Source organism: Otolemur garnettii, unplaced genomic scaffold (genome assembly GCF_000181295.1).
Source record: "Otolemur garnettii isolate 467f Iridium unplaced genomic scaffold, OtoGar3 scaffold00060, whole genome shotgun sequence".
In the NCBI taxonomy this organism is placed as follows: Eukaryota; Metazoa; Chordata; class Mammalia; order Primates; family Galagidae; genus Otolemur; species Otolemur garnettii.
In genome coordinates, this window is record NW_003852455.1 from 6,301,512 (window position 1) to 6,313,880 (window position 12,369).

General features: G+C 36.0%; 1 protein-coding gene across 3 annotated transcripts in view; it reads right to left on the reverse strand.

Moving 5' to 3' along the window:
* IL1RAP (interleukin 1 receptor accessory protein) overlaps positions 1 to 12,369 on the reverse strand; it is a 138,995-nt gene that overhangs the window by 13,147 nt on the left and 113,479 nt on the right. For all 3 annotated transcript variants that reach the window (XM_023514833.1, XM_023514834.1, XM_023514835.1), the window contains one exon: positions 9,869 to 10,017. In XM_023514833.1, the coding sequence (XP_023370601.1) occupies positions 9,869 to 10,017 (149 nt within the window). The remainder of the gene's footprint in view (positions 1 to 9,868; positions 10,018 to 12,369) is intronic.

Here is a 12,369-nt window from a genome sequence, read left to right on the forward strand (position 1 = left end):
TGGTATTGGGAGAATTTTAACTGTTGGTATAGCTGATTTGACTAAAAATCTAGACATGTTCTCTTTAGTTTTAGTTTTATTCTCTTGTGTAGTGTCAAAAGAATTTAATCCCCTTTCCTGTGTATTTGGAAATAGATCTTAAGAATCTTCTTTTCATTGGGCAGAAACAGAAGGCGTCTACCGAGTGCTGAGGATGCTGGGTTTGGAAGTATCTCTTCTGTCTACAATTCTAAGGTACACATTCCAAAGACTGACTTGCAATATCTAGGTGTGGTCAGATTTCTACTTTATCTGCTAATCGTTTAGATCATAGGCAGCTTAGCTGTGCGGCTCAGCAGTTTCTTTGGAATGATCAGAAATATACATTTCTCCTAGGAAATCTAAGAAATTTTAGGTATTCTTAATTGCCTAAAAAAAAAAAAAAAACACTATTTTTTTCTTTCTTTCTTTCTTTTTTTTTGAGACAGAGTCTCACTTTGCCACCCTCACTGTGTCCTGTCCTTGGTATTTCTGAGCACATATTGTGTTAGCAGCTTACTGGGGTAATTCGTACTGTCATTCTCATTATTTTGCTCTCGATAGACATTTTATAATGGGGAGGTGGTCACTGGCTGTGCTTACCCAAAATGGATTTTTTTTTTTTTAAAAAGAGATCTTGCTTAATGACCAAGACACCAATTATGCTCATAAGTTGACCTCTCCACATTTATTTTACTACTGTCCATATTAATTCCAAATAGGGTTTCATAATTCTGTTTTGTGCCAGCCAGTGACATGTGTCATATTTACAAAGTGTATTTTGTGTAGCCATCTTGATAACAAGGAGTTCTAACGCTACTTAACTAAATGAATTCTCAAGATAAATAATCTTCCAGTCTGATTTTCTAAATGGATAGAGTCACATTCAGGAAGCGCTCTACCAGGTTGTCATGTAAAGCAGTCAGCACTGGCTTACCGAGAAATAGTGACCCAGGACTAAACTTTTTGTCTGCTGAGCTGGAATTAATGGCATTTTGGCATAAAGATTTTACTCTGATGCAATCCCAGACCAAAGGGCTTCTAATCAGGAAGGGGAGATGTGATTTGAATAAATTGAACTCCTGAACTTCTCTCGTTGATTTCACTAGTAATCTGATTCAAGATATAGGCAAAGTTCACTATTTGCTTGCTTTTATCCCCTAAATCAGATTTGTTTCCATCCCTTTTGCAGTTCTAGGGTAATAACTGGCCCCAAAGTCCAAATTTCCAGCTAACCACTCTCAGTTAAAACGGCTCAACACCTCAGCACTAGTCATTTTCCCTGTTCCAAATTCTTGTTCTACAATCACATTTCTCCTGGAAATCTAAGAATTTTCCCTCATCCTTATTACACTTAGAGTCTTGCCTTCCAAATGCTAAGACTTTCAAGTCTCTCTGCCAAAGAGCCCATGGCTACTCTGTGCTAAATTGTTGGGACTTTTTGATAATTTTTGGGACTGTGGTAACAGCCAATTCCCTGAATTGCAAACAAAGAGAATGCTTTATTTAAATGATGGTAAACCAGAGATGTATGATTGATCTTCAGACTTGATGGGTTTCACTATTATCGTGTGTTAACACTCCAGCTTCTGTTTTTAGAGGAGTACTGGAGAGGAGAGTAGCTTTTTCTCCATATCTGAAATAAAAGTTTTTCAAACTTGGACAAATGACAGCATGGGAAGGTGATCTATGATAGAAAGGACAAACAATCACTCTGGATTTCTGACTGAAATCACTTTTTATATTGCAAAACAGAAAAGGGAAAGCCAAAGAAGATAGTGTGTGCACTGAGCTAAGGAGACAGAAATTAGAGTGTAAAACAGTAGAATTGGATGGAATGTATAAGCCTGGGTACCTGAGAGAAGAGAACTGTGTAATAAAGAACTCTAGAAATCTGCATGGGTACCTCATGTCTTTGGCCAAATACACAAATATCACACATGTACATACTGAATGTGACAGTTTACAAGGTCAGGCAACTGGGAATGGAACAGCTTTAGGAGCACATGCAGGGCTAGGAGTTGGTTGAGTTCAGGACACTCAAATAGGGAAAAGACTTTGTTTAGCTTCCCAAGTATTAAGCAGAGACCTGAGGTAGGACATAGCTTAGAAGCAGGTCCAAGCTAGTTCTACAGAGAAGGCTAATACATCTACTGTAACAAAGATGAATATAGGCTTCCAAAAAAAAAAAAAAAAAAAAAAACAACACCACAAAAAGCAAGCTGCTATGAGAGTAAATTTACTACCTGCTGGACCACAAGTCTACACATACATTTAATATTGTTCAGCACATGATTTAAAAAATGATGCATAGTCAGAGGAAAAATCAGCCAATATAAACAGAATCAGAAATTACAAAGATAATGGAATTGTCCAACAAGCACTTCACAGTGAGTATTATAAATGTGTTTGTTGAATTAAAAAAACAGGAACACAAACATTGTGAACATCAACTAGAAAATATTATTAGAGACATTTCAATGGAGAAATGAAAATTCAAAAACTGAAAAACAGGATTCTGAAACTAAAAACGCTACAGATTAGACATCACAAAGGAAATGATTGTCGGGAGCCAAATGACGCCAGATGGCCGCCCATCCCCACTGTCTGGAGTATGCTAACCTTTATCAGATAAGGAGCTGCTTTTCCCTTATCAGACAAGGAGCTGTTCTTCCAAGAGAAGCCATAAAATGTTTCAGACACATCGTTTACATTCCCAGCAGGAGATTGATGCAAGCTCTAACTCCTGCATTCCTCTGCCCCCCACCTCTTGTCTTCTCTGAATGCTATAAAAACTGATCTGTTACCTCCATTAAATGAGACCTTGACAAATCTGCTTGGTCTCGCTTCCTCTTTCTTTCGCCTATTCTCTTTACAGGCTGGGTCCCCCTCGCCCCCCGAATAACCGTGTCCCGCAGGACGGGACAAATGATCAGTGAACACTAAATAGTACACAGAGGGTAAAAGGATGAGGAAAAATGATAAGGGCCTCAGCGCCCTGCAAAGGAACACCAGGGGGTTGACCCTAAATTTAACTGGAGACTTAAGAAGAGGAAAGAGTGAAGGAAGAAGCGGACATGCTTGAAGAAATAATGGCTGAAAAACTTTCAAATTAAATGAAAAAAAATAAATACAGGTTCCCCAAATTAATGAAGCCCAAATAAAATGCCATACAAATAGATGCCACCAAAGGATACCACAATTTACATGTTCAAAGTCAATGAAGACGTGAAAATCTTAAATCTGCCAGAGAAGGAGCTGAGACACACATGAAAGCCATGATAATAAACCAAAACAACAACAAAAAAACTGACTAATTTTCATTGTAATTAGTTGAGAGTAAATGCAATGGCATCTTTAAAGGGATGAACAAAAAAGAAAATGAAACTTTCAACTTAGCCAGTAAAAATATTGACAAAGGCACCAGTGCAACCCAGCAAGGAAATGAAAATATTTCCAATAAACTATGCTGGAATAACTGGATTTCAATATGAAAAGAATTTAAACTTCAACTTCTACTTCACACCATTCATTAAAATAAAAATTAAAGATAAATTATAGACCTAAACAAAAGGAGAATCCTAATGACTAGGGATAGGCAATGTTTTCTTAGGACACAAAGTAATAACCATTAAAGAAATGTTAATGGGCGGTGCCTGTGGCTCAAAGGAGTAAGGCACCGGCCCCATATGCCAGAGGTGGTGGGTTCAAACCCAGCCCCAGCCAAAAAAAAAAAGAAAAAGAAAAAAGAAATGTTAATAAATGACACCTCATCAAAAAAAAGGACTTGTGCCCATTAGAATATACCATTAAAATATACCAAGTTGCCAAGGAGCACACAGGGAAAAAGTATTTGCAAACACGTATCTGACAAAGGACTGGTATTCAGGAAAGATAAGGAATTCTTAAGTTTGGATAATAAAAATACAATCAACCTAATCATAAATGAATAAAATATTTAGTCATACACACACACACACATATACACAAATCCACACAGACAGTCAATAAGCATGAAAGAATGCTCAGTATGAAACTAATTATATTCCAGGCTCGGTGCCTGTAGCTCAGTGGCCAGGGTGCCAGCCACATACTGGCATTCAGGGGCTGGCTTGAATCCAGCCTGGGCCAACCAAACAATGACAATTACAACAAAAATATAGCCAGGAATTGTGGTGGGCACCCATAGTCCCAGCTAGTTGGGAGTCTGAGGCAAGAGAATCGCTTAAGCCCAAGAGTTTGAGGTTACTGTGAGCTGTGATGCCATAGCACTCTACCCAGGGCGACAGCTTGAGACTCCGTCTCAAAAACAAAGCAAAACAAACAAACAAACAAAAATAAATAAGCTAATTATACTCCATATAAAGCTAATTACTGGCTTAGTTTTATCGGTTTATCTTAGTTTTGATAAAACGAACCCAGTAACTCCACTCACAGGCATTCATCTTCAAGAAGTGTAAGTCCACAGGGAGACTTGGATAAAAATGTGGACAGAAGCTTTATTCAAAAGACTTCCAAACTATAAACAGCCAAAGGCCTACTACCCAGAGAAGAAATAAACAAATTGTGATACATTATTTAAAAAGAAAAAACAATCTTGGCAAAGAAAAGGAACAAATGACTGATACACGTAGCAACGTGGATAAATACCAAAAATATTTGATGAGCAAAAGAACCCTTCTATAACAGCACATCCTGTTTAAATCCACATACATAAAGTTCTAGACTAGGAAGATATAATCTATTCTTTAAAAAAAAAATCCAGTTTTATTACATAGAATGGGGGAATCACGTGTAGTCAGAATTGGCTGATCAGGGGAAGGGGAAGAATGTTATTCTCTGCAGTGCTGGTAATATTTTCTATCTTGATAGGCTATGCATGTATATGCATGTCTCAAAAAGGATCACACGGTACACTTTAGTTATGCAATTTGTTACTCTATTCAAGTTTTGGCTAAAAAAAAACCCAAGAGAATTATAAATAACTTTAAAGTCTTGATAAGATATTTAAATGTTTACTGATGTCTGAAACTGCTTTGAAAAGGTATCAAAAAAAAGATAGATAGGGCAGTGCCTGTGGCTCAAAAGGGTAGGGCACTGGTCCCATATGATGGAGGTGGTGGGTTCAAACCCAGCCCCGGCAAAAACCAGCAGTAAATAAATAAATAAATAAATAAAACAAGATAGATTGATGGATGGATAGGTAGAGGAATGAATAAATATATGATAAACCAAAGGTAGCAAAATGTTAACAGTAGAATGTATCTGGAGTATATGATTGCTCACTGGATAATTCTCTAAAATTGTACATGTACTTGAAAACTTTCTTAAAAGTTTTTAAAATGTAGAAAGTAAAATGACATAAGACATTTTAGATTAAAATAAACCTGGGAGAATTTGACATCAGAACCATGTACAGCACCAGAAATGTTAAAACAGTTTTTCAGACTAAAATGTCATGAAGAATGGATAGTGCCAGACGTGGAAAATGTGCAAATAAATAAAAATATTATTTCACTTCTTAATTTATTTAGAAAATAATTACTTAAAGCAAAACTAAAAAGCATATTAGTTGGAAAAATGGCAATGACATCTTTAAAGGGAAGAAAGAAAAAAGGAAAAGATAAACTTTCAATATAACCAGTAAAAATATTGACTAGGGCACCAGTGAATATAGTGAAGGAAAGGAAGATATTTCTAATAAATTAGAATATTTTGAGCTGGAATGTCTGGTTATCACCTAAAAAGAAAACTAAACTTCAATTTCTACTTTATACCATTCACTTTATATATGTGTAACACTAAAATGTAACATTTCTGGTGCTAGTAAAGAGATTAATTCAGAACACACTAGCAAATTTCAGAAAAATATTGCAAATTCTAGTCAAAAAAAAAAAAACCGAAAAACAATATCCAAAACAAAAGGTAGAACCAAAAGGCCAGAAAAAGTAATAAAATACAATGAAAGTTTCAATTAATCTAAAGGAGATAAAAATAAAGAATAGATAAAACCGGTAAAAAAAAAATAACAAGATACTAGACTTAAAGGCAGTAACATCAATAATTACATTAAAAATGGATTAAGCATTCAAATTAAAAAGCAGAAATGAATAGATTGGATGAAAAGATACAAGACTTAATGATGTACTGTAAATAAGAGATATATATCAAATATAAGGACATTGATGCATTAAATTTAAAAATGGAAAAAAGATGCACCATATAAATATTAATTATATGAAAGATGGACTGGCTAGATTACTATCACACACAGAATATTAACAGGAAAAAACCACAGATATTCCATAATTTAAAAGAATTAATGAAAAAGACCTATCAACTAAGTGTGTATAGGTACTGAATAACACAGTTTCCAAAAAAGGGGGAAGACAATTGGTATCTGATTTGATGACTTACTCTAAAACTATTTTAATCAAGATAAGGTGGTATTGGACTAAAGATAAACAGATTAACAGAACAGAACAGGAAAAGCAGAAATAGACTTACATTCAAAGAATTAATTGAGATTTTGAAAGTTTTCAAAACAATTGAACAAATAGAATTTTTAATATGATGTTGGAATAACCGGTTATTTATATGGAAAAATAAAACAAAGCAATACATTACATCTTAGCCCACATCTCATACTATACAACAGAAATTGAAAATGGATTATACATAGGCTTAATTTTAAAAGAGAAATCTATGTATCTTCCAGAAGAAAACACAGGAGGATACTGTTCTAACCTTACGATAGACAGAGATTGTAACAGGTAAACAAACAAGCTATAACCATAAAGAAGAACATGATAAAACAAATTTCACCAAAATTTAAAAAATTCTGCTCAAAAAAAGAATTTAAAAACTATGTTAAAAATATTTACAAATTATATATCTGGGAAAGCACTTTTACTCAAAATTATATATATATACACACATGTGTACATATGGATATTTATCCTAAAATACATTAAGTTAAAATAAACCTGGCCTAATAACAAAATGTGCTCAAGATTTTAATGGATACTTCACAGAAGGTACTATTTTTTTTTTTTTTGAAACAGAGTCTCACTTTGTCACCCTCAGTAGAGTCCTGTGGTATCATAGCTCACAGCAACCTCAAACTCTTGGGCTGAAGTGATTCTCTTGCCACACCCTCCTGAGTAGCTGGGATTATAGGCACCCGCTACAGTGGTTGGCTATTTTTAGAGACAAGGGTCTCCCTCTTGCTCAGGCTGGTCTGGAAGTCTTGAGCTCAAATAATCCACATGCCTCAGCCTCCCAGAGTGCTAGGATTACAGGTGTGAGTGAGCCACTTGTCTCAGCCTTTCAAAAGAACTGTTAATGATTGATAAACCCATGAAAAAGTGCTCAATATGAATAGTATCCAAGAAATGTAAATAAAAAAATGTGTTATCGACTGGTATGGGTAAAATTTAAAAATCTGACAACTCCAAAACTTAGGGAGGAAGAAGAGGAGCTGGGATTCATATGCATTTCCAGTGGAAGTGTAATATGGCACAACCTTTTGGAAATAGGTTTGGCAGTTTCTCATAATGTCAAATAAATACCCTGCTTCAGTCCTTGCCACTCTCCTATTATAAAACAACTGCATGTTGACATATTTATTTTAGCTGCCTCTTCTTTTCGTATCTTGCTTTAACTGACTACATGAAATTGTGCTATGAATCAGACCTATCCCTTTTCTCTCATTTCAGGCATTACCCTTGCTTTGGACATATTTTGGATGAAATACACAGAAAGCTTTGTTAATGAATTTAGGAAAGGACCTATACAGAAAATAGAGGAATGTCAACTCGGATACAACTTCTGAATTTCAGCATTAGCTGGCCCAGAATAGAAGATAAATAAACACAGCCAATACTCCTTTAGTACCACTGGACATGCGCAGGGCTGGGAATGTGGTTATCTGTCACCTCTCAGCACCTCACTTGTCAGCTGTCAGTTTACTTTCCTGATGCTATCCAGACCACACCGTTTAGATCAGGGGCTGCTAGGAAAGGCTAGCTACTCAAGTAGCTCTGCTGGGCAGACTAGTCCTACATGCCTACATGCAATGTTATTTTAATATATTTAATTGCTTTGATTCTACCCATTTGACAATAAGTTATTCATTTATGCCATCCTCCATAATTGTTTCTCAGAATACAGCTCAGAAAACCAGTCCCACAAAATGCTCCATACTTAACGAATCTGGAATCAAATATATTTGACAGTATCACGCCCCTATAACCTACCCCCCTGCAGATATTCATACCAAATGCTAATGTATGTATTTAAAATCTAAGGCGTCCTGAACCAAAGTAACATGATTGACTTTGTATAATCTAGATTTCAATAAGACTTATTTCACAATAAAATACTTTGTCAAATAACATCTACGAAAATAAGATTTATTTATCTTTGAATATGTGTGTGTGTGCCAAGCACTGTCAAATATTATGAGATAGTGGTATTATTTTATATTATTATTATATATTTTATTTTATTTTTATATTTTGTTTTCTTTTATATTACATTCTTTTATTTTATAGGACATTATTTAATATAAAAAAACTCCTCCAAAGTCACAGGGTTATGTGCAGAAACCAGGATTTCAACATAGGCAGGCTGATTCTAGAGTACAAAAAATACGCTGTAGCACAATAATGATTCTTAGCGGTGGTCTCAGGAGGGAAATCACAGACTTCAGTCTTCTCTCTTTACATCAACTTCAGGGGAGCAAAGAAAAAAGCAACAAACTATCCTGCCAACTCAGTGGATGGGTGCGCTCGGCGGCTATCCATCCTCTGAGTTCGCAAGAGGTGTATACATTTAAGATCTTTTCTTTTTAGTTTCTAAATTGTAATGAAACACTCAAGTGAGATTTTTCTTCAATGTTGACACCAACATTATAGTCTCTGACACTAGGAGCCATGAGGATTCTGAGTGATCTGATTGAATGAGGGGGGTAAACTATGATTACCCTTCTGCAGACCACTGAAGATGTTCTTGAAAGGATTGTCTGGGATTCTGTATTAGGTGAGTGACCCCAAGAAGATTTGAGACCCAGTCTATTTTAGGAGCAGCAACTCACACGAGAAGGTTTAATATTTGTATTTATTGTAGAAAAATAGTAAACATAGAAATCATTTCACATTATTTTAAACCATAGTTTGAAGACTGTTTATCTTAGCAGTGATGGCTGGGGTATATTATAAACCTGCGTGAATATTGATATAGAGTTCAAAATTATATATTAGAATTATACATTTTTTCTGAGAATAAGCATTTTACACCTTATTTAACTACAGCTATTAGCTGGTAGTTATAATGCCTCATTACAAATAATACTCTTTGGATAAGTTATTCTCTTTCTGTGAAGTTATTTTTCAGGAAAAATTCCAAAATTATTAGGTCAAATAGTATAATCATTTTAAAGACTCTTGAAGTCTGCCATCAGTCATTTCTAAAAGCGTCTTTATAATTTGCTAATATGTGGCTCTATCAGGTTTATTATGTCCTTGGTAGTTGGAATTTTAATATTTACTTTTCATTTTTAATGATTATATTGATATAAAATTGTCCTCATTACTATAATCATATTGAATTTTTTTAGCCACCTTTGGGCACTAAGGCAGGATTAATGCTATCTGAAACAATATTTTGAGTATCTTTACATGGATGGAAACTTTCTCTCAAGCCTTCCCATTCAACTTTGGTTCATCCCTATGTGGCGGATGTTGTCCAGGTGCTGGAGCTCTCTCATTCTCAATGTCTCCTAGTGTCCTTATTCACCATGATATTACATTTGGACCTCACAAGCTCAGCCGCCTTGGGCACCCATTACCTTTCTGCTTCACCTTGGCAGCTTTTTCAACTTCGCCTTTGGCATTTCTAGCATGACAGACATAGATGCGCTTGAGATCCTCTGGGGTAACTTTCTTGATGCTCAAAATCTGGGTTCTCATTTCATCTTCTGTTCTAGTGAGACTTATGCTAGAAATTGGAGGGGGAAAAGCAAAGCATTTGTGAGACTCAAGCATAAATCAGGTAAGAGGTAACCAGAACCACTCTGGGTGAGGGCAGAGGGAACACTGGTAGCTGTGCTGCGTGGAACGCAGTGGTTATGGAGGGGGACAGCAGATTCCAATACTACCCGTGAACACCTGTACCACCCACTACCCCAGCGTACAGATCAGCGGTTCTCAACCTGTGGGTCGCGACCCCTTTGTACAATGAAAATACATCGCGGCATTAGGAAGGTTGGGGCCCTGGTCTAGATCAAATCCTAAGGCTGACTTCTTACTATAGCTCTCTCAAACTTCTGAGACAGATGCTGTAAGGGTTTACAGAGAAGCTTCTGGAGCCAGGCCCATTTGGGTTTTGGAGCAGGTTTTTGCCATGTACTGACTATATCTGTTGGGTGTGGTAATTAATTTTTCTATGTCTTGGGTTCCTCTTTTGTGAGAAAGGAGGTAGTAATGCCCCATAGCGCATTAGGTGGATTAACTTACTCGAGGACTCTGAGAATTGAATGTGTTAGTGCATAAATATTAGAACAATGCTTAAGAAATATTAATGTAGGCCATTATGATCATCCCATGGGAATAGCTGATGCATTTCAGTGCTTCTCAAAACTTGGATTGTAAACACAGGTAGAATATTTTGCTCAAAATTCTGAAATCTCATGGTTAAATCCTAACAGTTTCCTAAAGAGGAAACTGCTCAGAACAAGTAAATTTGTGGAACTAAATATATTCAAATCTCAGTGAGTATTTTGGGTCCAAGATCATGATTTTAAATCCTTCTGAACTATTTGGCTAAAAGCAGAAAAACTATCACTCCTCCAGCTGCCTGCCAGCCAGGTTCTCCTTTTGATTAGCTTAGCATCAGTCATGAGAGTTTGGTTAAGAGCTCGGATTGGTGCAGCCAAAGCTTCACTCCACTGCTCACCTGGGATCACCCAGGATGTGTTTTATTAGCAGCAAGGAGGAACAAGGTGACTTTCCTACTTGTTCATTTATTATCATTGTGAGGATGGGAAGCGTGATGTCCAGAATTCCTAAAATAATAACTTTCCCTCTGAGCCTCCGTGCATCTTTCGTCAATTTTTTTCTGCAAAAGCATTCCAATTTCAGGAAGCCCCCTTTGCGCCTTTAAATACTGTCCACTTCATTGACCTCCAGACCTTTGTATATGATACCCCTTTTGCCAGGAACATTCTTTCCATTTGCTTATCTAGCTAATTTCTGTTCTTCAAATCTTTATATAGAAATTACTTTTTTCATCAGAGAAGCACTACTTAATCCCCTAAAACTGTCTAAATCCTCTATTAAATCCTCTCCTAACAGCCAATACTTCCCAATCATATTGCTCTCATTGTATTGAAATGTCTGCTCTATCACTGTTACTCCTATAAAATGCACCTGTTAGAGACTTAAGTAACTTAAGCAAAGTAGAAATTTTGTAATTTCTGCACAAAGTCTGAGCTTACTAACAGGACATATGTATGTTTTGAATTCTAGAAATTCAAGTAGCTTAAGTTTCATTTGCACATAGGTGATAAAGCTTAAGGTCTTGGGACTACTTCCTCACATAGTTGATCACCTGTGAATTTTTATTAATTGTTACAGCAAACCAAGATTGCTCTTTGGTAATGGTAAGCTTCATTTACAGAGGAAGCTTCTGTCTTCAAAGCCCCACACTTTCCTTTCCGCTAATCTCCTTAAAAAAAACAGATTAGTTAGGAATAATAGGACTTGGGTTGTTATATTAAGAGTGAACTATATTTCTGTCCATTCTTTAAAATTTAAACATAAATATGCATATTTAACCAATACTTAAAAAGTCATGAATTATAAATGTAACATCTAGATTATATAAATGAAGAAAGAGGAGAAAGAAGACAGAAATTACACGCTCACTACAATACAGGAAAGTAAATATAATTATTTGGAGCACAAATACACAGGACTGAGAAATAGAGGAACACTGCTGTGCTCCAGGCTCACGGTGTGTATCCAACACCTTACACTGTGGCCTTTTCATTCAGGGAAGACATTTATTTCTTTTACTTCCACATGGGCATTATAAATGTGTGAATCTTGCTGGGCATAAGAAAATAGGACACATGCCCTACGGACAGACTGTGGTGAAGGAAGGTGTCCAGCCCCAGGACATTCTAACTTAACTCTTGACTGGGGCCTCTGCTCTTTAGACTGTGAGTTCAGTAACAGTAGAGTTCACACGATTTGGGGATGCAGTTACCAAAAATTTGCCCATCTTGTTAATTTTTGTTAATGATAAGCCAAAATGAGGATATTTAGTCCCATTGAGTATTACACCTCA